We start from the raw sequence: 27,550 nt of genomic DNA on the forward strand, positions 1-27,550 counted from the left end.
TACACACGCCCCATTAGTGGGTCATTTTCTTGCGATGGGACATACCCCGGACTCCTTTACATGGACAGTACTAACACAAATGAACCAATCAGAGGGCACGGCAACAAATAAAAAACGACTGTATCAGAAGGAGCAGAGACTTATTTTTCTTTGTACTACAGTAGAGAATGGACTGAATGATCTTATCGATTGGTCCACGTTATAAACTTTCAAATTCTTATGAAATACCCTTGGCTGCAGATTCCATCCATCTGCAGTCCAGAGGGGTACGAATGTAATTTAGGAAAGAACCAAGGTGCGGTGCTTAGATTACAGTTAATTACTACATCAGGATTTTCAAATTAGAACTTAATGCCCGCCCTCTAGAATCGCTTAGTAGAATCTGCATTGAGCCGAGTACAGTACATTGGCTGAGAGCTAAATGTCTTTTTGATGACATACATATTTTTAACGCATATAGGTTATGAATTATGTAAAAACTCAGTTCCTATGTATGTAAGGCTAGATGTAGGGATTAAGAATATGTTTCATGGTGTTTTGGACATTGCACAATAGGAAGCAAACTCCTTTTTAAACACCAATTGATAAAATCTAAAGACTAACATACGGTCTAGTGTCTCTGTGGAATGAAGCCAATTTCCGGTGGAACGAGTAAGAAAGATGCAGCAGCCTCCATGCGCATGCACGTGTTCCAGAGAGTGGATAGTCATTCGAACGCCGGCGAGTGAACAGTTCCAGAGTATCCTGCTAAGGTAAATATAACCACAAACCCAGTTATAAAGTCGGATAAATAATACTGCTTTTCGTTTTAAATAACCACAGCTCAGTGAACATGCAGTGTTTTTTCTGCATGTTCAGGGTTTGTGGGGTCAGCAGGAGTGTCCCAAAATGTAAGAAAGTTTAATGGTTCATTAAACCTCAATGTTTAGCAGGGTGACTTTCACGGTTCATACAAACATTATCGCTGCTTTATTTTAAGACGGCATCTGTGTGACTAATCCACATGGAAATTTGAAGCAGCGTCTTACAAATAATCATGCTCTCGTCCCAAAGGCGGCAATGTGTTTGAAAACCTGCCTAATATAAACAACAAGACACAAAGAACGAAAATGGTTCTGATTCTTTGATGATTAATTCTTGTAGTTAACTACGGGGACAGCTGCATTACAGCAGAAAACACGTATTTTTGGAAAATGACCAACCACTCCAGCACACTAGAAGTGAACTGCTGAAAAACAGACTAGTAACAAACACTGCTGAGAACAGTGAGTATTAATTGCACCACACTAAATAATTATATTGCCATATACACCCCTATCAGTTTACATTTAATAATAAGACCGCTTTTCAGTATGGCTAGTTGTCGTGCAACTGTCCTTGATTGTAAACATAGAATATGTTCTGCTATCTAATACCGAAAAGCGTGAAGTGCAATATACCAAATAATTACACTGCCATTTGAATAGACACCCTCACCAGTTTACATTTAATAATATGACCGCTTTCCAGCATGGCTTGTTGTCGTGCTACTGTCCCTGTTTGTAAACAGAATAAGTTTCTGCCACCGAATGCTAAAGCCTCAGTTAGACTTTATACATTGCCGGTTCCTATTATATGAGAAAATTAAGATTTTTGAGAAACTATGGAAGTAATAATCTCTTTAAAAAGAAAGTATATGATAATTGGACATAACACGTAAAAAAAGAAAAAAAAAACTGTAGAACATGTGTTCTCCTTTTTATTTACAGTAATCCGGCTTCTATTTTAAGAAGTTGCATGATCCACTTTAATCAGTGACTTCGGACTGATGTGTGGTAAGCTCCACTGTTTGTACTTTGACAAATTCGGTGGGATGACTGCCAATATTTATTAAATGGCAATACAACTTACAAATTGTTGTGATATTCCCCTAGGTAACTGCATAATGTATAGCAGTTGAACTTTCCACGAGGATTGTTTTCAGACATGCCGTTCCCAACGCTGGAGCCACAGTTTTAATGAGCTAATATTGTAGACAGAGTGAATGTTTTATTATGTTGATCCCCTGATGAATTTCCCCTGAATTAATGAGAACTTATTCCGGAATGAAACATGTTGGGTTAGTAAAACTGTGAGATTGGTCCACAGATTTAATAAAGTAGTAAAGCTAAAAGATGTTTTACCTGTACTGACGAACCCTATAACAAAATGTTGGGTTGTGATACTAGACATGAGCATGTGTAATAGTGCAAATTGCTAGTTTCATTTGTTGTGTCGTCTCATAGAAGAATAGAAAAACTATTCACTGTGAACCAGATACTACATTATTTTTGTTGTTTTGTTTAAGAGCTAGGTGATAGTATTTTGAATTTGGCTTTATTTAAGATCAATTACTGTGCGTAGCTATTTGTCTACCCTTCTTGTTCTTTTTCTCTTCTTCACTTTTGGTTTTTGAGTTGTCGTTGTCACATTTTCTTAGAGTAATTTTTGTATTTTTAGAAAGTTATTTGAATGATATCTATGATGAATTTTTTTGAACAATTGATGTGTAATAAAAAGATGTATTTTTGTATCTATTTTGTGAAGTTGCAATGAGTATATTCACATAAGTTTAAAATTCTGGTATGCCTCCACTGTTCGGTGGTTTGTCTACTAATCCTTAAGGAACCTTGGGGAATAATTAAGAGGTGGCAGGATCTTTTTTTGATCCTGTCCTCTTGTTTTTTTCAAAACAAACCCTGGTCCTTATTAGTATTTGGCTTTAAATTCGTCCTCTGAACACACTCCATATGAAATTAATAAATCGAGGTTCCAAACTTCTTTGATTGTAAATAATGCGCGCACACGGTTCTCATGGAATCAGGCAGCATTAAGATCATTTAACATCAATTTAAAGAAATCCTATACGGAGGGAATTCCATCTAACCAATCATACACCAACTTCTTACATTTATACCAAGTACACTCCAAGACATCAACACATACCTATTATAAACCTAGGCATGAATTTAATCCAGAAGTGCAGGAGAGGAAAATTTGGTTACGAAGTATGAAGAAAGCAATTTTAGTCTCAGCAGTTATTGATAAAAAGGATGCAATCAAGGAGGCCCAATGCAAATACAGGAAAAGGTTACGGTCTCACCAAGCTCAATTATTACAAACGGACGGTGAATTGTTGCACGTCATTTCGAAAAAAAAATACAGCCCAGATTTGGACCTTAATAAATATAGCGAATCACGCGGCCCAAAAGCCAATCCAGATAAATGGAGTGAATGAGAGTCAATGGGTTACGTATTGTTCTGATATGTATGCATTACAATTTGCAAGTGAAAATGAAACTGTGCCCTAGCCTGCAAATTATAATGGATTGCACATTTTAGAAGAGGATATTTTGAACTGTATTAGCAAATTGAGCAACTTTCAAGCACCGGGCCCAGATGGGCTAAATAATTATATGTTAAAAAAAACACCCGGTTTTATGGGCCTGCATTTTATAGAACATCTTTAATCAACCAATAAAAATGAATGCAATCCCTTCTACATGGCGACGCTCGGTGATAGTTCCCATTTTTGCACTTCTCGGTGCACCAGGGAAAATATTCTCAAGGTTTATTGTCAGAGATTCAATAAATGGACAGCCAAACACTTTCAACGTGATGCGTTTCGCACAGGATTTATTCCAGGATTGGGTACATCTGTAAACTTGCTAATGTTTACTTCTATCATTTCGCATCATACCATCTTACAACAGGCACTGGATCTGATCTTTGTAGATCTACAAGCTGCTTTTGATTCAGTTTCAAGGCAGACACTATTGAGGAAATTAATTTGCATGGGTTGTCCGTCATATTTGGTCTCCCTGATTAGAGATTTACATCATGAAAACATCATTTTCCATCTAATGAGAGTCTAATGAGACTCTCATTAGATGGAAAATTGACCGATCCAATTAAAACATTCAGAGGGCTGAGGCAGGGATGTACCCTGGCCTCGGCCCTCTTTAATTTTTTCATTTCGGACATAGGTGATGCGTTTCAGAATATCATCACGAACGCCCCTAAACTGCATAATCAAGCTATACCATCTCTGCTATATGCAGACGATTTAGTGATGATTTCTAAAACCCCCATGGGTCTTCAGAGGCTATTAGATGCCCTAGACAGCTATGTCCAAGCACATTTTCTTACAATAAATCTGCACAAGACAAAAGTCATGAAGTGTAACATAAAAAGTAAGCATAAGAAGAAAAACCAAACATGGTCCTTAAGAGTTGTTAAACTAGAATGCGTACAATAATACACCTATTTAGGCACGGTTATAGCCAATCAAGGTGATACTGAGGTCTATAGAGACACATTAAAGACGAAATTAACAACCTCGATTTCCCAAGCTAAAATAATCCAAGCCAAATATGGTAAATTCACTATGGTACCAGCTATTACCTATTATTTACAGAAAGTAACACCCATTCTTCTGTATGCTTCAGAAACTAAACCAGTCCTTGCTGAAGGGCTATGTACCAAATTAGAAGGTAAATACTGGCATAGCTTATTACATCTGCCACCGTGTGTTCCAACAGCTTGGATTCTTAACGAAATTGGACTGATCTCGCTATATGCACTCTATCAGTGGCAAGTAATTGCCTTGTTTAGGAAGTGCATCTTAGTGATTCAGTCAACCATGGTCTTAGGCATGTTGGCCAAGTATGTATTTTCTTCTAAAGATAAATATATTTCAAAATGGCATAATTTGGTAACTCACGCACTAGCCTCGGCAGATGTTTCATTATTAGGTCTGATACAAAATCTGATGAGGGTAAAAACAAAACTCTTTCAGATTGACGGGATACATAAAAGAGTCAAATGTGATACGTACCTTGACGTTAACCCCCTACCGCCTCATTACGAGGTCTGCTCGCGGGTCTCGCAAGCAGACCTGGATGCTAACAACGGGCCCATGATGGACGGGCTTGTTGTTAGCATCCTCCTCATTCCCATTGAACCCTATGGGGGCTCAAATGGGAATGGGGATGTACCGGGTCTGGTTTCCCTGAATGGGTAAATACCGGGCCCTCCAAGGTCGAAATGGCCCGGTATTTCCCCATTCAGGGAACCTGGACACGGACCTGAGTTTGGGCATGGCTACCTCCAAACTCGTAATGATGCCCATTGACTTTCTGCAAGAATTATAGATCATTGTCACTTAAGTTTCTTAGTACTTTTTTTTCATTTTAATCCCTTGTGCATTTGTTTGAATCTTTATATTTTTTATTATATTTGGGTAATCTACATTGCGAAAACAAACTGTGTTATGTATGATGTATGATTTATATATTTTATATTGTAAAGTTGACTTAAAGAAAGCTGCTATTTGAATAAACTAAGATGTGCTGAATGGTGAATGAACACTAAGTCAAATAGACATATCAAATTGCACACTGTCAGTAAAACGCAGTGTGAACAGAACTAAAGGCATATGAAGGATTGAAGAGTTGTTTTGAGTATTACAAGTACAAACATAAGAAAGGCTTCCCATTATAACTGAAAAAGTGAGAAGAAATGACAAGTATATGACAAGCCAAGAACTGGTATAAAAGAGAGTTACAAGGAACACAAGTGTGGAAAGTGAAATTCCAAGGCAGAAGCTTTGGGGAGACTTATGGTAGCGCGACCTGTGATGGGTGGGCGGTGCGGTCTGACAACTGCGCCCAGACCAGAAAATCTTCTATTGTGAAAGTTACAAAACATCAAGAATCAAGGCAAATATGATGCAGAGCAACTCAGGTTCAATTCCCAGATCTGCGCTTAGAAACCTCTGGGTATTAAGCGCGTTATAAATAACCAATTATAATTATATTTATAAACCCTGAATGGTGAACAAGTTTTAAAGAACTGTGAAACAATTGGTGAAGCAAACCTGAAGGTGGGTCAAACGGACCCAGTGTTTTCTTTTGAACTTTGGCAGATGAAACCAACGTGAGTGCTATGTTAAAGTCTTGGGGAAGGGAGCCCTGACAGTCACACAACCGGAGAATGCTGTCTTGGGGAAGGGAGTCCCAAGACCTATGCTTTGTGTGAACTGTACTACATTTGAACTTGGGGAAGGGAATCACAAGACCTTCTTTTTGTGTGAATTGTGGTACATTCGAACCTGGAGAAGGTAATCTCAGAACCTGACAAAACACTATTGAAGTGAATTTGGAAAGTGGTGAGCGCACCAGGAACAGCTGTTTATCGCACCAGAGCCCTCCTTAGACGTTTGGTATTAGTAAAGTCAGCCGACGGTAGGGATCCTTGGGGCCATGCTCAAACGCCCCAGTTGAAAATTGTGAGTGTTTTTGTTGGATTCCTGTCAGTTGTCTACAGCAGACGGCAATCCGCCATTTTAAAGGCACTAATACTGACAGAAGCATTAATGCAGTGATAGCAATGACCAGTGACTACCTGATACAAGCACCCAATAAAGAAAGAACACCATATTCTAGCCTTGATAAAGACCTTGTAATGGTCGAAACACACATGTCGGCACCCACAGTGATGAATAAACTTCTAAATGGTATCAACCCAAAACGAGTGGACTAAATCTTTCATCGTTAAAACAAAGGGAGCACCTAAGTAATGTGTAAAGCGCCATTTGTGCAGGAATCCAACACACTCACTATTGAAGTGAACCCTCATTGTAACTGTATTGAACTTGAGGTATGGAACCCTAGAAGAATATTAGCCTTTACTTTTGAACACTTATATTTTCGCTGAGAAGATTCCCATACCATGTTTAGTTAAAGTTCTGAGGGCAAACATAAGTTTTGACACAGACAAACCTTTTATTTTGTACTTGCAGACACATACTTTCCTTACTTTCTTTAAGTAGGGAAAATCCCACTATAGTATAGGGCAAGTTAGTCGTTACCCCATCCTAATCATTAATACAGTTTTGTTTAGAACTGCACATCTGTTGTCTTGTGTCTCCTCTCTTGATACCATGCCTGTCTCACACAAGATGTGCATGTGCCCAAAGGGCATGGTGTGTTAGGCAAAAGGTTGATTGCACAATCGGCTGGGTGATGTGGGAGCTACCGTTTTCTATTGCATATCTGAAAACATGTCCAAGAACTTTAAATATTTGGAAGGCACCTTACTGAGATTACTTACAGACCTACTAGTCATAGGAGCAAGAGGGACTTCAGCACGAAGTAGTGGTGGCGTAGGTGGCTCATGTGTTTCTGGAGGCAGTGTTGCGTGCAGTATTATGAGCGCAGGAAAAAGGTGCAAAGACTCCTCTTCTTAGTGTCGTGCACTAATAATGTGTAGAGGGTCAGGGTTCATTTTGTCATGAGCCCAGAAAACAATGGTTTCCAATCCACTCCAACAGTCTGTGCTACCTTCTTGATCAGTACGAATATTTCATACTCCAAGGGCCTAAAGATCGTCCGTGAAGAGTTGGAGTCGATCCGAACAGAAAATTCTGCAAACTACCCAAAAAGGTAACTCTAATCACAAACCATGTTACTTCTGACAGTCTGCTAGTGGCACGAGTTGTATAATCTGTCTGGAGGGACGCCCCACACCCTTCCATTTTCTTTTTTGTTCTTTCAATTCCCAACCTTCATTGGGGCGCAGTCAGGCAGTCTCTGAGCAAGTGGCCCTTAATGACACAGTACATGAACAAGCCCTGAGTCCTCTGATGTCTCTCTTCTTCTGAGAGGGGGCAGCAGGCCGAGCCTATTTGCATAGGCTTGAGTTCATCAGAAACTTCAGCTGGTGGTAAGGATGGATTGAAAGCTGGTTCAGGGAGCTGCACGTTGTTTTTTCCCGTCTCTCATTTCTTATTTGCTGAAACCTGCAGTGTAATTGGAGCACTAGCAATGCCAGTGCTGGGTACATAGTATGTCTGGGTAACTGAGCCACTTTATCCTTCAATTATTTTATTTTGGACACCACGATGTAACGTATTGTGAGCTTCTTCAGGGGAAACCGGTTTCTTCAACACATTGCATGAAATGGGCCGTGTATGTTAAATGATGTCTCAAAATGTTCACTCGCCCCTAACCATTGCCGAGTGATAATTGCAAGCTGCTGCCGCCTGCCGAGGAGTGGCATTTTCATTTCTAAGCACCTTCATTACAGTTGTAAAAATGTGGACAGAGGTCACAAGTTGTTGCACCTGAACTATCTTTCCTTGGACAAGGTGATGTTGCAACGTGTGACAGATTACCTTAATGAAGAATCGATGATTTTATTTTAAAATTTCACTTCATCAATGTGTATATTAATTAGTATAAAGACAGGAAGGTTGTCCATTGGAATGTACCAGGCTGAAAAGGGGGGTGGGCTCAGAAAGGGGCGCCCTCTCTTCTCGTCTAGTGCGGGCCATTCACTCCCTATCACATGTGTCCCTCTACCCCATGATAGTCGCTAGTGATCAGTAACCCCTATTGTCTAGGTTTCTGTCTTTCCTTGCAAACGCCTTTTTTAAATCTAATTCTCCCTCTGGGAACAATCTAGGTCATCTCTGCTTTCTAAGTACCCAATGTGATGTAACATAAGTGTTTGTACCTTGCAGAAACTCAGGCTGCACTGGGTCTTATCCTTCCACGCCCTGATATTCTTCTCCCTATGTTTCTCTAATGCTGTCCCTTATCTCCTACCATCTTCCCTTCTTCTCCACCCACTATCTGTCATCGTCACACTCCCTGATACTTCCTTCTCTACTCCTCAGATGTTCCTCTGTCTCTCTGTCTCTGTCTCTGTCTCTCTCTCTGTCTCTCTCTCTGTCTCTCTCTCTCTCTCTCTCTCCTGATAATCTCAACCTGCCGATCTTACACCACTACTACTCTCCCCTATACACACTACTATTTTTCTCTCCACACTACTACCCACTCTTCTTCTCACCTCTCACTACACCCCTCATATCTTGTCTCTTTAAACCCCCTTCTCACCTCTCACTATGCCTCTCATCTCATCCTCTACTCAGGGATATGGAGCACTGCTCATCCTTCCAGGGATATAGCGCCTTTCTCACTCTCCAAATAGCCCCACTCTCACTATTCACAACCCGCACTTCTCTCCACTCTTCTCCGCGCTTCCCACTCCTACACTCCTCTTTATTATTATTACTCTCTCTCAAATCCATTCCTGCTTACTTTACCTACAACCCTCACTCCCTTACTCCTATCTCCCAATCTTCCCTCAATACTAGCCTTACCATCACAAACACTCTTACATTCACTGCTTCACTCACACAAACTCATATCACTCTCCCTCACAAATATTTCACCTGCACTCTGCTCCAATTCTGCCGCCAACGCCTCAGCACTCCACTCCTCTGCCTGTCCTCCACCTGGTCTCTCAATCTACCTCCACGCCTCCTTACCTCACCCTTACAATCCACACTCTGCCTTTCCTTTCTGTGTTCTTTTATATGGCGGTTTTCTCTCCCCCTTTCACATCCGTTGGCTTTAGCGCTCGCTTTACTCAAGGAACCAATCTGTGTCTTTCTTGGCAAGAGCTGGTTTACCCAGGTGAGAGGCTTTCAAACCCCTCTAAGCTCCTCCTTCTTTTCCATCACGGTTCTGGAAACAGTCTTCATTATGCTAACAGCCAGGAGTTTAGGCTGCTCCTTCTCCTTTCGGATTTCCTCAGGTGTTGGCGAGGTTTGTTGCCTATTTGGTGTTGGGATGGTTTTCAGTCCTCCCTCACTCCAGGTGTCTCATTTCTGTTTGACAGGAACATTTCCAGCCCAACTCCTGGCTGTTCTTGATTCGGTTCTCATGGCTGTGGTCCGGGCTTCTGCTTTTGTCATGTAAATTACCAATCAAAAACAGTACAATGAGGAAACAATGAATTCTTTATATTGTGATGAATCCATTGAATGTGTCCCTCCTCCCCAAGGGGGAGCCACCCCTTTTAGACTATGGAGGTGAGCCTGCACCGCTTAACACTGCCTAGGGGACAGGACAAGCAGGATTCCACCTTGGGAGACTCCCCCTTAAGAGACAAGGAATCCCCAAGTAAAGTTATTACCACACCTCACTTTAACTCTGATCCCCAAGTATTCATGAGATATATGGAGATTGAGCAGTACCATAATGTGCAGGGCCCTTTAAAGTTAACTGGCTTGGTTTCTGTCCCGGTTCTGTTAGCACCCATCTCTGAAGAACGGCACCAATTTTAAAAGACCTGAGATCCATGCAGAAGCAGAGAGAGCCAAACTATGGGTGAAACAGAAGCTTGCACTGTGGTGCAGAGGACGGGACGTATCCCTTGCAGGAGAAGCCTAGAGGCAGGACCCCACAGAAAATGTTGTGGGTGGAGGAAATCCAGAGCCCACGAAATGCTGCCAAGTCCAGGAAGGCAGAGAGCCTGACGAACGCTGAACCCCTGAACCAAGGTAGAAGCAAGTCTCCAGCCGCCCTAGCGTGGAAGTCGTGTGTCGCAGGCAGGAGGAAACAAAAGGGGAGACCCGACTGCGTCGGAATCGCAGCTCCTCAGTGAACGGAGAAACCACCTTCCCCGACAAGCAAATCTGGATTAACTGCTTAAGAACTCATGAAACCGGCCTCAATGATGACTTACAGTGGTCTGCCATTTTGTCCTGAGTCTCAAACAGAAGGGATTGTTCAGACGATCCCCTATGCCAAATCGCAAACACGATTTCTGTTGTTTTCCTGCATAAGAGCAACAGGTCTGCCTCATTTCTACAACTGCCTGAATGCTGGCCTTAGCTTTGAGCAGGTTAGGGTGTTTGTATCAACTCAGTCTATTGTGGATATTCAACATGGCTGACAGACTTGTCTATGTCATTGAGTGGAACACACTGATATTTTTAAGTGTAATAAATTTGTCACAGTTTTGCTATGACCCAGGTGCTTGACCTGGTTTTGAGTAGGATGGGTGTTTGCAACAACTTATCTTAGTGGAATAGGGTGCATTTGGTTTTTGTGGATAATCAAGATGGGCGTCAGGTACGACATGCTATTGAGCTGGCAACAGTGCATTTTTTTCTGGTACATTTGTTGCCTTCGTGCAAGTGGAAAATTGTAGTTTTTTGACTACCTTCTTTTGCACTTTTCAGGCAAACTACATATTATTCAAACAGCTTGATGCCTATAAGAAGGTACGTTTTATTTCCGGTCTGGACTCTCGTGTCTGTTTTCAGAAATTGAATAAGATTAGCCTATTTAATGACAGGCCGTGGTTTCACATTATTTTTGTACTATTTTCGTGTTTTCTGACAGTTGGTGCATTTTGGAGTGTGACATGATGGTGAGCTCTACTACTACATTTAAAATGGTAACTTTATCACTTAAGAATGAAGCCTTTGAATAAGTAAGTAAGGCTAGCGTTCTCTTTTGTGCTTAAAATGCTTAAATGGGCCTATTAGTGCATGGACAGTGTGAAAAACCAGAGGGTGTCTCAGCCGCTAGTCCCCGGGGATCTCTCTTAGGTGGCCAGGTCATGCCTATCGCCTTTAGATCCAGACCATGGGATGGACCAGTGCGGGGAGGATCACCTGGGTGAGGGGTCTTCGGGGAGTAGGCGTGAGGCAGCCGGCGATGAGACACGGTATTCACCCTTATTTTGTATACCTAACCCATCCTATTTTTTAGGATTTGCCGAAGTCCCAACCCCCCCTGCTTTTTTGCACAAACACTGGGCCGAGGAAGAGGGTGACCTATCCCACTAATCGGTTCAGGCACTTGACTATAGGTGCGTTCACCTGATACCAAGTGGCTCTCCACACACAATAAAAGGCAGAACTCAAAGACATACTCTGAGCAAGGTGGAACCCGAGAACAAGTATAACTTCTGGGACGAAGGCAAACCTACTGAAGCAGAGCGATGGACCAAGGGGCGAGAGCAGCAAGTGGAAAAACCCAAGAGTTCCCTACTGGAGTTCGCTGGCTCTGACAGGCCGCTGAAAACATGTGGAGCAGACCAGGCCCCACAAGTGAAGACTGCATTGTGTTTCAAGGATGCCAGCAACCCTCCCAGGTGAACGGCAGAGTTGGAGAGGTGAGGTATTAAACTTGACTTGTGAAGTGGATATCGCAAAACCAAGAAAGAGACGCACACAGCCAGTGAGTTGGCAAGTGATCTGAGAGACTGGTGTGTGTTAAAGTGGAAGTAGCAACATTATATCATCAGCAAAGGCTGCACGCGTGTAGATTAAGACGTGAGGAAAGGCATACCTGTGAATGAACTTTAAAGTAAATAACTAATGGAGTGGTCTGGCAAAAGGAAGTAGCCCACTCGAAAGTCTCAGTGAAAGTGTCACACCTCTGGAGTATCAAACAACTCCTTCCTAGCCACGGAAGCCAAATGCAGGTGACCCCTCCCACCTTGATTAGTACGGACTCCTGATTTTGGCATATACAGGTACCTCGAGGCAGCCAAAGGGGGGAAGAGGGTTAGGGAGAGGTTGTGGATAGGTAGGGGGTGTTAGGATCACCGGAAAGAGGTTTTAGGGTTCTTGAAATGGATGGGTATAGGGCACATAGGGAAAAAAAAAACCTGTTTAGCATACACTTGTTTAAACCAATGCAGTACCTCCTAACATCTCCTGACCCCAGCTAACACCCTTCTAGATTAGGATATTGCTTCCTAACTCATATATTCCTGTTCATTCCCTGACTCAACAACAAACATAAGCACATAAGGAGTTATTGATTGCCATAGATAACTGCAGCAGCGTACAATATTATGGACAAAGCACAAGCAACAACATGTATATTTCAACATTGTGGTATTCCCTTGGGAAATACTCCAACCCCTCCTGCCTTGTCACCAGGCGCAGGTTACCTCATAATAATGCATAGAACATAAGTGGCTTGCCACAGACATGAAATGGGACAAGAGCAAGCAGCAACAAACAACATAGCGTTCCTCAGCTTCTTATGTGAAAATGCCCCTTCCCCTGCCATCAACCTTCTAATGTTCAAAGCAATAGTGTTCCGCTTGCCACGGTATGCCCAGCATAAGTTCATGAAACTTCTCTCTGCAGAGGAAAACACATGTGCAGTACTCCGTGACACGTGTTTCAAACCTTATCAGTATGCCGAAGATAAATGTTCAGCAAACTACACACAGTGCGAGTTGCACCCAAGAATTGACTGTATGCACCCAAGACTCACACACATAGTCCTTGAAACACTTAACTGAGGCCTGGGGGTGCTCGCCGGCACCACCCCAGGCAATGTGTTATCCCGCGTTGGATGGACACACGGCAGTGATGTTCTCCGTGCCCTTATGGCCCGGGTCCTGCATAAGTCTTCCACAAACACCTGCACACCTGCTCTCCTCCGGCCTGTGCCTGACATACTAACAATCGCCAAGAGGCAGCACGGGCCGGGGAGTGTATTAAATAGAGCAATGAGCCGGCACACCTCCTCTCCTCCGGCCTAACCAAAAACCAAAGGCTCATGGGAATTGTAGTTTTTTGCCTGTTTTCACACAGGAACACTTTCTTGAGCTGCTTTGCAGCCTACGCAGCCCCTTTTTCCTCATAGAAAGGTACATTGTTATAAGTGCAAATTGAACTAGAAGCTTTCAGTCAAAGTGGTCCTGTAGTGGTCTGAAAAGTAAACCACGCACATTCAAAAGTCTTATACATCCGAAAGTGGGCTGAGACCCGAAGTGAAATAAGCTCGGGGAAGGAAGCAACCCTTGCAAGTTTGTGTTGAACTTTATTTTGAGAGTTCTGACCCCGACACAGAGGGACCTACTAGAACTGTGTTGTGAGAGGTCTGAGCCTGGCAGAGGGGGTCCTACGAGAACTGTGTAGTGAAAGGTCTGAGCCCCGCAGAGGGGGATCTTTGTGAACTTTTTGGTTGAAACATTGTATTGGAACTTTTTAAAAGAGACTTAAACGTGGAAGGGCAGACGGGCCTCGATCCACGTTCCTGAACTGTTTTTTATATTGGACGCCAAACCAGAGTGTGCTACATTCCCCATGTGACTGAAAGGAATTTGCTGTGAGGAAGGCTGGGTAGAAAAATAAAGAGGAGAAGTTTGATTTTCTGTCTATTCCGGGACTTGGTTGCCCTAGGGGTAGAGCTCTAAGTGCTGCCAGGCTCTTTGAACAAGGGCACATGGTTTGTGCATCTAATTAATGCCTCCATTGCATGTTAGGCAGTCCTTTGTATAGAATGATATATTGCAATGTTTGCACTTTTTCATGTTTCTTTGTAATGGTTGTGGTCTTAGTTTGGTTTTATGTGTTGCGTTTGTCTGCCACAAGGGGATATTTGGTTATTGATGTGATGTCAAATGTTATGTTTACATTTTGTGTATTAACACTTTGTATGGTCATTGGTTTCCGAAAAAATATATACACAAACATTGAAAAGAAAAACATTGAAAAAAAATCATTCATGTTTCATTATCATAGTTGTTTCAATGCACTTAAATCACTTTGCATTGCTTTTTCATTTTTATTTATCTTCTAATGAAGGCTGAATTTGGATTTAGGATCCTTTTTCTTTTTCTTGGAGAACAGGTATGTGGAAGATCAGAAGACGTAGGAGGAGGACGGGGAGGCACTGGAACAGTCAATGAGGGGCTGCCACTGAGGATACCCAATGAGGGGGGTGAATACAACCACAGTATCTGATGCCTGAGAGGCCAGACAGCCCATGATGGGCTGACCCTGGGAATACCTCACAGGGGGGGGGCAACTAGAAAAACAGACAGCCTCAGAGGCCAGACAGCCCACGAGGCGCTGACCCAGAGAATAACCCATGAGGGAGTTGAATGCATCACAAGAACCAAACGACCTGAGAGGTCAGATATCCCACAAGGGTCTGACTCAGAAAATACCCCACAGGGGGGGCGAAACCCATATGACAACCAGACCACCTGAGAGGTCTGATAGCCCATGAGGGGTTGAGCCACAGAATACCTCAGGGGGGGTTCAACGCCATACCATATCCACATGACTTGAAGGGCCAGATAGTCCATGCGGGGCTAAAAGAAGTGAAAAGCCAGGGGAGGTTAAAATATCAAGGGCCTCATCATGAGTTGGGCCTTAGCCCTTTAATGAGGCAGTACCGCTGCATTTAAGGGTTGGCCCAATCATGAGTGAGGCAGGAAGTGGGAGTTTTACCTCTGGAGGTGAAAATGTCTCATTAGTGCCCGTTTTTGGTGCCATTGCAGCCGGCGGTAATAGCACCCCCAACCCAACCCGAGAGAGAGAGAGAGAGAGAGAGAGAGAGGGGGAAGGAGAGGGGGAAGGAGAGGGGGAAGGAGAGGGGGAGGGGGAGGGGGAGGGAGAGGAAGAAGGGGAGGGAGAGGGAGGGAGAGGGGGAGGGAGAGAGAGGGGGAGGGGGAGGGAGAGAGGGAGGGAGAGAGGGAGGGAGGGAGAGAGGGAGGGAGGGAGAGAGAGGGGGAATAAATTGGGTGGGGGTTGGAAACCAGCCCAAGTAGATTGGGAACAAACTCACTTAGGCTAAGATTATGAACATGCACTTTTGAAAATGGCGATTTATACACTGTTTTCCATTTCTCAACAACTGTTTTGCTTCATGTCTTTTGTAATGTTATTGCTTTTGTTGTTTGTCTATATCGATAGTTTGTTTTCTGAAGCCTAGGCTCTTGCTTGTTAGTAAGCACAGTCATTTTTGTTTACATAAGAATGTATTGTTTCCTCATTGTGCAGTTTCTTGATTGGTCATTTACATGCACCTGATGAGGGACTTCACTTGTGTAGTAGTTTGTATATTTTTTGTCCCAGTCTGAGCATTAATTAGACAACTTTTCCCTGTTTTGTGCTTCCCGTTGGGGTTTTCTCAGTTGCTCCCAGGTGCACTGTGAGAGTTGGAGTTCTGAAATGGAAGAGGGAACTATGACCAGAAAAAGTGCTCGAGGCATTTTGCAACAGAAGGCGGCGCCATTATCCACATGCCTGGCACCTCAGCTTCTCTCAAATCCTACAGTCCCCCCACCTCCCACTTGGCCCCCTGACAGGGCCATGACCATGGCATTGCCACAAATGTGCCAGTGAATATTCTCACCTGGGGGATCTTCTTGATGTAGGGTCCGATTAGGAATGATCTATCTGTCACCCTTCCGACAGATAGGAAACAAGTGCGAGTCAGGTGGCTGCAATAGGTGTGCCAAGAGCAGAGAGAAAACACCTCTTAAGGTGGTTGTGGAAGAATGGAAATAAAATGGCAAAACGACTCTCTCCTAGTGAAGAATGTAGGCTTAGGAGCGGCTAGACATGCGAGCCATGTCAGGAATAAGAAGGGGTTGGCTGGCAACCCTTTTGGTGCAGCAGAAGCAGAATAACAGGAATAAGGGGTGTCGGACCACAGGGATAAGGAGGACCTCAGAAGAGTAACAGCATGTAGACAGCAGGGCAGGAACTGAATGGAGCGAACTGGGACAAATGCACAGGAATACCTGAATGTAGAGATGTATTGCTGGTCTTCCTTCAAGTAGTCACTCTAGGCTATGTTTTCATTTGCGACTGTAAGTGGAAGTTCACCATATTGGGAAGGGCATTCGGGATACCAAGACTGAAGTTGCCATTTTAGTGGTGTTATGGTTACCGCGTGGAAGAACCTTTGGTACTAGCATCGTCGTTTCCTCTGCTACGTGCTGCGGCTTTCCAATACCACCATGGATCCATTGTGGGAGATAAGGTAGGTCATGAAGTCTAAGCTCCAGTTGTCTCACAGTGGTGTTGCTGTTGCTCAGTTCTACCTACTCCTTAGTGGGACTTCTGGCTTAAATCTCTCTTCCTCCTCCATCTCTCCTCCTCGTGGAACATCCTGCATCCTGTCCTGAAGCCCTCCACCTTGTGGTTTGCCCAAAAGTGAAAAGTATGAATTGTAATTCCTGAAGACGGGAATGAATTTCCCGAAATGCCTAGAGCAAACAATTTATGGATTGTGGATTCATGAATTTCGTTTTGTTGAAAATATAGCTAAAAAAACAATTGTGTACAAAATACATTGGGCCTCATTATGGGTCCGCATCAACCCTGCCGGTGATACCGGCGGGTTGCTGTCAGACCCGTAAAGAATTATCGGTGCCTGCCTTCCCGGTCACACCGGGGGATTACAACCCAGGCGGTCCGGGAAGTCAGGCGCCGGCAATTTGTAAGTCCCCATTCCCATAGAGTCCTTTAGGACTCTATGGGAATGAAGACCACGGAAGCCGGTGCTTCCGTGACGGCTTGCCCAACGTGGCTGCTGTGCCTGGCAGGGTCAGCCATGTCAGGCACAGCAGCTCCGGCAGGCAAACCCGTAGTGTGCCGGTCCGGAAACAACGGTGCCAGTAAATTAACCAGCACCGTTGTTCCCAGACTGGCACACTTGCAATTCTTGAGAAAAATTAATACGGAATAAATTATTACCTAAACTGACTTCGTAGATGGTCTTAAATGTTGATTGAATCACATTACAATTTGGTGTGCAGGGGACAGAGGTGTTCCACAAATTTGTGGACACCTGCTTGTCTAATTAGTTACACAACCTAGTGTCAGGGTTGTTTTTCTCCCCCACGCCCAACTACCAGTCTAAAAAGAACTTCACTTTAGATTTAACAAAAAGGCGTGCTCCTGGTCTATAGGTATTAGCTGCAGCAGGGCTGCCAGTGCTGACAAGGGGCTTGAGAGTTCGGCGCCGACTACCTCCCCTGGGCCAGACAGAGGGTGTGCAGTGCGGGAGTTACCTGCAGCCCCGGCCGCAGCATCGTACGTGGCTAGGGGCTCTGCAATGAAGTGCGGTGGCTCATCACCAGACTTTTCCCATCTAATCACATTACGGAGGAAAGCTTAACTATAGCACTGCCGCTGAAGAAAGTGTGAGGGAGGAAAATGATGGGCTCCATACGCCCACAGGAAAGTGCACTGCTAGGGAGCAAAGCTGTGTTTGCAGCTTCAAAAACCCTACAATTGAAGGCAGCATGGCTTCGCAGAGGCTAGGGACAACCACACTGCTACGGAGGACATTATTTTTTGTATGTCCGCATGCTCTGCCTTTATAGGCAGTATATATGCAGCCATTCACGGCCAAGCTTGTTAAGACTGTGGAGGAACAGAGGGAGACACAAAGAAAGAGACTGAAAGTACTATTCTTAGACATGTATTACGAATTACCTGGGGAAATTTCAACGGACAGTTGGAGGCAGACTGCAGCATCCAAGGGTATTGAAAGATATAAACAAATGGTATGGTAAAACCAGGAAATGTATCGCCGGGATGGGGAAGCCCAGGGATGTTGTGCGTGGGGAACCTTCTTAGGCTCAAATGGAGGGGGTTTTGTTGTAGATGGGTATTTTTTCACTTTATGAAGTAAAGGAGATTGAAGGGGGCACATCATGAAAGAAAGTGTTTGTGTTTTTAAATAAAATGCCCGAAAGGGTAAAAAACATCCTTCCGGGTGCACTGTGCGTCCTTTAATATGATATATGATAGGTTATTTATAATGCGCTTAATACCCAGAGGTTTTTAAGCGCAGTCGGGGATCGAACCTGTGTTACTCCGTGTCGTCTTGTTTCCAAGGCGAGCATGTTGCCCCTGAGCTATCATCCCGAGACTATCAGGAATCTAGTATTAAAATCTTAAAATTGCAGGTTGTTCAGCGCCTCAGCTTACCAGCTAGTCTGGGACGGTGGTGTAGATCCAGGGTGGCCCATCACTGGCCCAGGGTAATTTTGAAGAGTGCTAGAGCCATGTAAAACGAAGGGGCTACATTTGTATCATCTACTTTACTTTTCAGTGTAACCAGAAGCTGTCTATTGACTTTGTCCTGGTAAAGTCCATGGACAAACCTTTTAAACTATCTGAACTACGTTTTTGTACCTAATCATTTTACCATCTTCTGCAAGTTTCAAAGTTAAGATTCGATGAGCAAGAGTCAAAACCATCTCCTAGTTGTCTGGCATCACACAGTAGGCAGGAGCTACCACTTGGGAACCCAAAGTGGGTACACAGCTCACAGTGGACTGCAAATCTAACTTCCACATGAGATGCACACTTTAACGTTTTGCCCATTATGTATTATCCATTATATTTAGATGTGTCCTAGATGTGTCCTAATTGTTCTTTATTTATGTTCTCAATCACCCAAATGTTAATGATATCTATGCATGTTTGTATGGTACCACTTGGCCTGGGGAGCCAAAAGTAGCTCTTGATAACTGTTGGTTTTAAGCTAACCATGTTCTCCTTGAGTAGAAGCGGGAGCTAAATAGCTCACAGTAATTTCGAACACTGTTCTGGAATTGTAATGAATACTTGATAATATAGGGGTTTGGAATTTTTGGGACACTGTTTTGATTTTGTACTACCCAACTTCTTTTTTTGAAGGACACGTTTGCTTTTTCAAACATCGTAACACTTTTAAAGTCGCCTAAAATAGCTGATGCGTTTTAATCACCAGTAACATGTTTGCTATTGATATTCAATATGCCTTGTGCCGTCTCTAGATATTTCTCTGTTTTAATGGAGCCAATTCATAAATATTTACATCCCCTGTAGACATGTATTGATGCTTGATGTTTTAGTGAGGATTAAGTTCACTAATACGCTGTGTGGGCCTGCCGTTATTGAGTGCTGATGTGTGACTTACTCTACCTCAGTGCCAACCCTCGCCCCGTCTAAGAGTAAAGCCAGACTGCTAAGCCCCCCTACCACTAATGGGGTCATGATAACCTTGGTGTAAACCCTGCATATACACTAATGGTTGATCTTTCCATAGACTCACCTGTAGTCTTGTGTGAAAAATTTCCCTATCAAGGCCTAAGAGGAGATTTAAGATAAAGATGGTGGTGAAAGTATGATAATGGGGGAGAGGTGGTGGAGAGCAGAAGGGTGAGGTAGAGGTTACCTGTTGGAAGTAGTATTTGTAGTTGTCAAACCTACATTGAGACTAGACCTAGGTGGGTAACCAGTCACTTCTGCTTTACTGCCCAATATGGATGTCACTCCCAATCCATAACCCAGATGAAATTGTCTTTCAATCTTTTTATCTTATGATCAGTGTTATTTGGCCAGTTGGCTTAATGCACTTTTGTAAAATTTCGAAAATTAAAATAATTCCATCAAACTTAAAATGCATGCAGTTCCACTCATTTTCCATTAACTTTGTTCGGGAGTTTTGGGCAATAATAAATGTCTGTAGTACTTTTCAAAATTGTAATTACATTTCCTACACTAAAATACAAAATATTTGTCAGGCACACTGTGTTAGGGAAGAGTTGTACATTTATACTTGGATATCTTAGCTGCTGCAGATATCTCAATTAGTGTGGGGGCTTCATTTTGTATTTTACCTAACAAGAACAACTTTTGATTTCACCTGACACAGTAGACAAAGGCAAGTAATAAATACAAAAAGGATACCTGGTTCGCCCCTGAATAACACCATTCCAGTTTATGTACCATCATTATCTGCCACATATTTCCTGAACAATACGTAATGTGTAATATTCTGCTCTAGGCTCGAGTGAAGTTCCATGATGTGGCAGACAAGTTCTCTGAAGAGGAATGGAAGCTTCTGCATGAATGGCAGGAGGAACTTTACAGCACCGTGATGAAGGAGATTCACCAAGCCTTGAACTCCCTGGGTAAACATGCATTGTCTCTCTTTGATTGGCGCACATTCTTTGAACCACATTGATCTTTTAAAGCATAGCTATTCTGGTTGCATATTCATATTTAATGTATTTTATCTACATTGAAGAATTTCTTTTTCATATAATGCAAAACTACAGCCAACTTTTTTATAAAGTAAGCACATGCTTAAAATATGCGACCTTCATCCAACCAAAATGACTCCTATGTGATATTGCTGCTGTATTGAGCCCATGTCTACCATTAAACCACCATCAGAATATAGAGATCTCTGTCCCTTGTTTCAAAGATCAGGCAAAGTGCAGAGCAGCCTAGTTAACCAGCGCAATGGCACAGGAAGTTGAACACTTGCTGCTGAAATCTAGGTCACTTGACGGGAACAGTGATCAATTCTGACATGTTGAATTTCTTTCATATGTTTGAGTTTGATCAAATGTGTGTAGCATTGAGATGGTTAATAGGGTAGCCAGTGATTAATTTGCAGAACATTCACCACACACATTTTTCAGTGCCATGCTTCAGTGCAGATCCAGTGCTTCAGAATATTCACTGATAAGCAATTCAACTAGAATATATAATTAAGAAAAGGCACAGTTAGTAGGTTTGGGAGAGGGGATACAATTTTTAGAGATAGGGCTGCTGGTTAATGAGGGGTTGTGGGGGATGTCCCCTGCATTAGGCTGCTGGTCTGATTTTTAAAATGGTGAAAATTCAAAAAGGAAATATTTGGGGATGAAAACATCAGGGTTAAAAACACATGTAACATGGTCATAGTAAGACCTATTCTTCACAGTGCTATGAAGCCGCAGAAACATCGTTTTTTGAAAGTGGAACTTGTTCTTAATAGTAAAACTAGTTTGTCATTATGTGTAAATAATTATAGCAATATTGTATCCTCTGTTTTCATCATTATTATTATCTGTATTATTATCGTTATTAATTATGTAATACACACGTTGTGGTGTTATAGTGTGGTAGCCTAAACTTAACTATGAAATCCATTCTTGTTCTCTTGTCACCTCACAGTTTGTTTGTATTTAGTGATACTACTCTTTCTAATTAAGCAACTAAGAAGGTCTCAGCACTGTTAAATAAGCATAGCTTGATAGCAGAACAAGCCTTGGAAAAGCCATTAGTTTTGGCTTTGCATAATGGAAACTCTTTGGTTGCATAGGCCTCGTCCTGGTTCAATGAGTCTTGTTGCGTGTTCTGCATCACTGAACGAGCATCAACTCAGGAGAAGGTGCAGCGCCTCTGCATTGCCCTAGCTTCACCTGCCTCCCCAGTGGCTATCAGTGTGTCCTGTCTGTGTCATGTCAAATCCCATATGTTCTAAGAATGTTCTTGGCTCCGTTTTATGGTGCTAAAGGGTTATCAGCAAGCTAAAACAAATTGAAGTTAAAAAGTGACACATATGAGCCGCAAATATTGGTGGTACTAAAGCGACCCATGTTGGCTAAAACTACAAAGTCTCACAAGGTCCTGCTCCAGGTCAACATACAAACCACAAATAATAGTGGTGCATAAGTGCTATCTATGTGCCAAAACTAATACTGTGCGCAAACGCCCACCTTAGCCGAAACTAAGCAGCCAGACCTGTGTACCCCCACATGACCATATCCCCCTGAACTTTCTATAGCAATATCTTTGCCTCATTAAGTGGCAATAATGGACCACTATGTCCTATTCTGTTCAGAGGACTTTCACTGGCCATCCAGTTGTCGGGTTCAATGTCATTGCTCTTCTATATTTACTGTAGGTTGCCTAAGAAGCATGCTGATTTGTTACACCTTTGGCTGACTTTCGGGCAGGCTGGTGCTGGTGGCTGGGGGCACCTTATGTTGTCTTAGTCTGGGACTTAAATGTTTTGCCCGATAATGCCAAAGACTAAATGACTCAACAATGGTCCTCCTCTTATGATTTACATTTGACCCTATTAATTCCCATCCATATTCAGGGGCATTCCCTTGATTTGCTTTTTTCAGAGGAGTTGAGGTGATGATGGAGGTGATACCACAGGCATGATCAGATCTCGTTTCCTGCGATCGTTCTCCTTATCATGCCCAAGTCCATTTTTTATAGCTAAAACACCAACCACTCTACCTGTCAAGTGAGGTAGAAGGGCTTTTCCCAGGACTGTGTACCTGGTTAATGCCCTTCCTCACACTGTGAACAGCAGCTCGGAACCATGTGTGCTGTGGTTAACAATGCTCTTCATGTTCCAGCACTTGTGGGGAGAGGCATTGCTACGAGGAGGCTGGGGGGCTATATCCCTGTGTCTTTTGGTTGTAGCCCCGGATAGAAGCTTGGAGGCTACAACCAAAAGGTTAGTTAGCGCCGGTTCCCGACAGTCCCGACATTAGCGTAGCCCGTGATCTTTTCCAAACCTAGCAACGCCCCATGCCTGTGGGTAATACCAGACTACAGTACCACAAAGCTCCTCCTTTTCATCAGGGCTGAGTGACCGACATAACACAAATGGTGCAAACACCATAATATCATCATCACCAGAAATTACTACCAAATGTCTCTCAAAGTTTTCCTTAATGCATTCTGGAAGTGTAAATACAGATACTGGCATACTTATATTCCAGAAGGTGCTAATCATCCTCATGGTCTTTTTCTCATCTGTTCAGAAATTGCTGTCCGCAAACTGACTTGCTCATGACTGCCACCATCAGCTGAATTCTGTCAGGACCTTGATAATGTGTTTCATGACAAAATTTCCAAAATAAGATATTAAGGTGATTGCTAAAACCAGAGTCCTTTCAACTGTGTCGCAATTCTCATCACCAACACCCTGTTATGACGATTTGTTCAGTTTTGTCTCCCTCACTTAAGAGACTATCCTTTGTGGATTAAAATTAATCAAGCCCACAGATTCATTAATTGCCCCTCTCCCCGTTTCGTCTTTACATAAGTATGGAAACCTTCTTAACAGCTCCCGTTCAGAGGATGTTGCACCGGCTGCCTAATACAGGTTTAGTTAAACACAAGTAAGGTTTTGCAACAACTACTGGCTCATTTAGAGTCTTGTGACCTCAGGAGTCGCATTCAGTCTGGTTTTTATGCCCAGGCATGGAACCAAATCTGTCTCCATTAAGTAAGCGTTAACATTCTGTTGAATGCAGATGCTGATGAACTTACTTTCCTTGTAATGCTTGATCTCTCTGGGGCTTTCAACTCCACAGACTTCAACATCTTGATTTCTTGCTTGTTGGAAGTTGCAAGAGTCTTTTCTGAAGCCCTATGATGCTTTTTCTCCCTTCTTGGAAAGTGTCCTTCCAACTGGATGATAAGAGAAAGTGGAGGCCCGCAAAGTTCTCTATGCTTGCCAGCGTTGTTCAATATTTATTTTGTCATCCCCTGTTTTGTTTGATTGACTCTTTCTATCTGGGATGTCATTCCCACACAGACAAAACAGAACTTTTTATCACCATGGCTGGATCTAATAGATGGTGGTGCTGTGTCAGTTTCTAAATGCAGTGAATCACTTGATGAGGACTCAAGCTGGCAAAACAGAGGTTATGTTTTTGGGTAGCCCAAGAAAGCCCTAGTCCAAGTCTTAATACCCTCCCCACTTTTTACCCTGCTTTTATTAACCGGAAAACCAAGGTTTAGAATCTGGGATGTTGGTGGGACAATGATCTGGCCATGTCGTCGCAAAAACGCAGACAGTGATTAGGGTGGTGTTCTTCCAACCTCACAGGCGGAGGGGGATTTGGGTTGTGTCTTGGTTGTGGGCATCTTTATAAGTGCCTGCCTGGATGATGGTAATGGCTGCTGGCTTCAAGTTCATCTGCAGTCTTCATCTGCAGTCTTTCTGTGTCGAAGTCTTCCTCGAGCAAGCTGTCAAATGTAAGTTAAGGCGAGGATGTAAGCTATCACAAGGATTTTTGTGACCCTAGGCACATACATATTTTTCAGCCACTATATTGAACATTTCAACTGTAGAAGGTGTTTCCCTGTGCCTACATAAAGGCCTGCAGCCAATGCATTATAAGGGATAGAGCTCCTGAATGACCTGTAATGCCCTTATATTTACCCTAATTATTTATTGTTGGTGGACACACTATTCTGTTTATCATGCTACTAGGCCTTTCAATACTTTTCAACATGCAAGACCAAAGTTAGGCAGCATCTCCTCAAAACCCAAATATGGTTCACATTCCTCAACAGATACGATTCCAAGTTTTGTGTGCAAATTCCTGCATGGTTCTAAGTGAGATTTCACATACAGGCAGATGATGCACTAAATGATGTTCCAATGCACCTGGCAAATAAATAACAAAAGGTGCATTTTTTCAACTGTAGCATTTTGCTAATGGACTTGTTGGAGACATTTCTTATACTGTTGCTTATAAGTGGTATCGAGGCAGGGTAATGGGCCTCCTTTCTGTGGCCGAGTCAGACCGTGGTTTAAGTTGGCTCTGCTACTGGACTTCCTTCCCGATGACAAGCGGGTCAATGCTTTGGAGAGCCTTCAAGAAGGCGAGGTAGCATCGGACAACGCCGTCACAGTGGCCCTGGACATCGCAAACACAGGGTTCCGCCAGATGCAAAATGAAGTCTGTCTTCGCTGTCATGGTTGGCTCAAGGCCACCAACTTTAGACAGGAGGTCCAGACAAGGGTTTTGGTCATGCCCTTTGACGGGGACAACATGTTCGGGAAGATGGTGGATGAGTCCCTCCAGGCCATCAAGGCTGACACGGAGACGGCACGTGCCCTAGGCACCCTGCAGCAACGTTGAAAGTCCTTTATTTCCTCAGGAGGGAAGTCTTTCAGATCAGCAAAGGGTTTCGGTGGGGGCTCTTCCTATTACCGCCAATCCTCCTGCTCCTCGACCCAGGAAGCCAACAGGGGTCGATGCAAGGCCTTTGTTGGTGGATGTCGTTGTCAGGGCCCGCAGGGTGGCCCGTCGACTTCCAAACAGGACTGAACCGGCCAGTACGTCAGGCCGCCACCCATGCACCCCGGTGGGAGGCCGGCTGGCAAACATCGCCTGCGTATGGGAGACCATCTCCACCGACAGATAGGTGCTGGACGCTCTCGCCCATGGACACACCCTAGAGTTTCATCCGAAGTGTCTGAGAATACCACCAGTGGCCCGACAAGAAAACCATGTACCTCAGCTGCTGCGGGAGGTTTGGGCAGTGTTACAAAAAAAGGGGCGATAGATCTGGTTCCACAACGACTCTAGGGCTCCGGAGTATACTGAAGGTACTTCCTCGTAAGAAAGAAGACCGGGGGCTGGAGACCCATTCTAGACCTATGACGACTCAACAAATACATAAAGTCCCAGAAGTTCAGGATGGTCACGCTACAGCACGTGCTCGGCCAGATGGAGTTAGGGGACTTTCTGTCGTCGTTGGATCTGGAGGATGCGTACTTCCATGTCCCCATTCATAAAGGACACCGGAATTTTCTGCACTTTGTCGTTCAGGGGAAGCATTATCAGTTCAAAGTTTTGCGCCAGTGGTGCCCATCTGCGACTGCAAGGGATCCACGTTTACCCCTATCTGGATGACTGGCTCATCCGGTCCAGGTCAAGGGACATTGCCGCTGAACACACGGTGCGGACCGTGCTGACGGACCTGGGGTTCTCAGTGAACTATGCAAAATCCTGCTTGACTCCATCGCAGGATGCTCTGTTCCTGGGTTCCAGGCTCAACACGGTGTCATGCCTGGCGTCACCGTCGGAGGAAAGGATATCGGCCATCTAAGGCATGGTGCAACGGCTGTTGGCACTGAAGATCGCCACAGTGAGAACCATCAAGTCGCTGCTCAGCATGATGTTGTCATGCATATACCTGGTTCGGCTCTTCAGGCTGCGGATGCAGCCCCTGCAGGAGTCCCTCTATGTCCGGTGAGTCCGAGTGTCTGGAGGCTTCCAGGACAGGCTCGCCCTCGACAAGGAGTTCCGACGGGCGATCAGATGGTGGGGCGTATGCTCCAATATCGCCGGAGGCACGCACGAATTTCCAGAACCCCTGTACTGGGAGACGGTCACAACGGATCTGTCTCTGGAGGGCTGAGGGGCCCACACCAGACATCTTCATGCCAGAGGCCTATGGCTGCCGGAAGAGAAGGATCTGCACATAAAAGTGCTGGAACTATGGGCAGTGTTCTGGGCCCTCAAGTCTTTTCTGCCGTGCCTCAAGGGCAAAGTGGTGAGGGTCTTCACGGATAATACCACCACAATGTTTTACATCTGGAAGCAGGGGGGCACCAGATCCCCGGCGCTCTCCAGGGAGGCGCAGGAGTTGGGGCGCTGGGCTGTCGCCTAGGAGATGTTCCTCATTCCGTTCCACCTGGCAGGGGTACAGAACACTGTTGCTGATTCCCTCAGCAGGGAACTCTGCTCTTGCCAGGGGTGGGAACTTCGGCAGGACCAAGTGGACAACCTGTTCAGCAGATGGGGCAATCCCCAGATCGATCTATTTGCGACGGCGACGAACACCAAGTGCCGGGGGTTCGCCAGCAGGTTTCCCCAGCCGTGGAGCATGGGGGACGCATTTTCATTCCCCTGGGACGACTTGTTTCTGTATGCGTTCCCTCCATTGCCGTTGCTTCTTCGAGTCATCTGTCAATTCAGACGGTACTGGTGCAGGATGATCCTCGTTGCACCAGCGTGGCCGCGGCAGATCTGGTACCCGGACCTTCTCAGCATGTCAGCGTTCCCTCCAGTCAAGCTTCCAGTGGTCGCGGATCTTCTCGCCAGGGAATGGGGTGCAATACTGCACCACGACCCAGGTGCGCTGAATATGAAGGCCTGGCTCCTGCAGCATTAGAGTTACGGGGCTACGATCTCCCAGCGGACTGCAAGGAGGTGCTCGCCAAGGCCAGGGTATCATCTACTTTAAAATGCTACAGACACAAATGGAAGAGATTTGCAATTTGGTGCCGTTCACAGAAGATTGACCCTCTGAGGGTTACAGCCTCTGAGGTGCTGCCATATTTGCTGTCATTGGCTAAAGCGGGGTTGGCTC

At 44.2% G+C, this 27,550-nt stretch overlaps 1 protein-coding gene across 5 annotated transcripts in view; it reads left to right on the forward strand.

The window, feature by feature from the left end:
- The window catches only part of LOC138567511 (uncharacterized), a 530,120-nt gene that overhangs the window by 33,591 nt on the left and 468,979 nt on the right, over positions 1–27,550 (forward strand). For all 5 annotated transcript variants that reach the window (XM_069645777.1, XM_069645778.1, XM_069645779.1 and 2 more), the window contains exon 2: positions 20,427–20,553. In XM_069645777.1, coding sequence (XP_069501878.1) covers positions 20,427–20,553 — 127 coding nt within the window. The remainder of the gene's footprint in view (positions 1–20,426; positions 20,554–27,550) is intronic.

The sequence above is a fragment of the Ambystoma mexicanum genome, chromosome 2p (assembly GCF_040938575.1).
Source record: "Ambystoma mexicanum isolate Mex_15411 chromosome 2p, UKY_AmexF1_1, whole genome shotgun sequence".
Taxonomy (NCBI): domain Eukaryota; kingdom Metazoa; phylum Chordata; class Amphibia; order Caudata; family Ambystomatidae; genus Ambystoma; species Ambystoma mexicanum.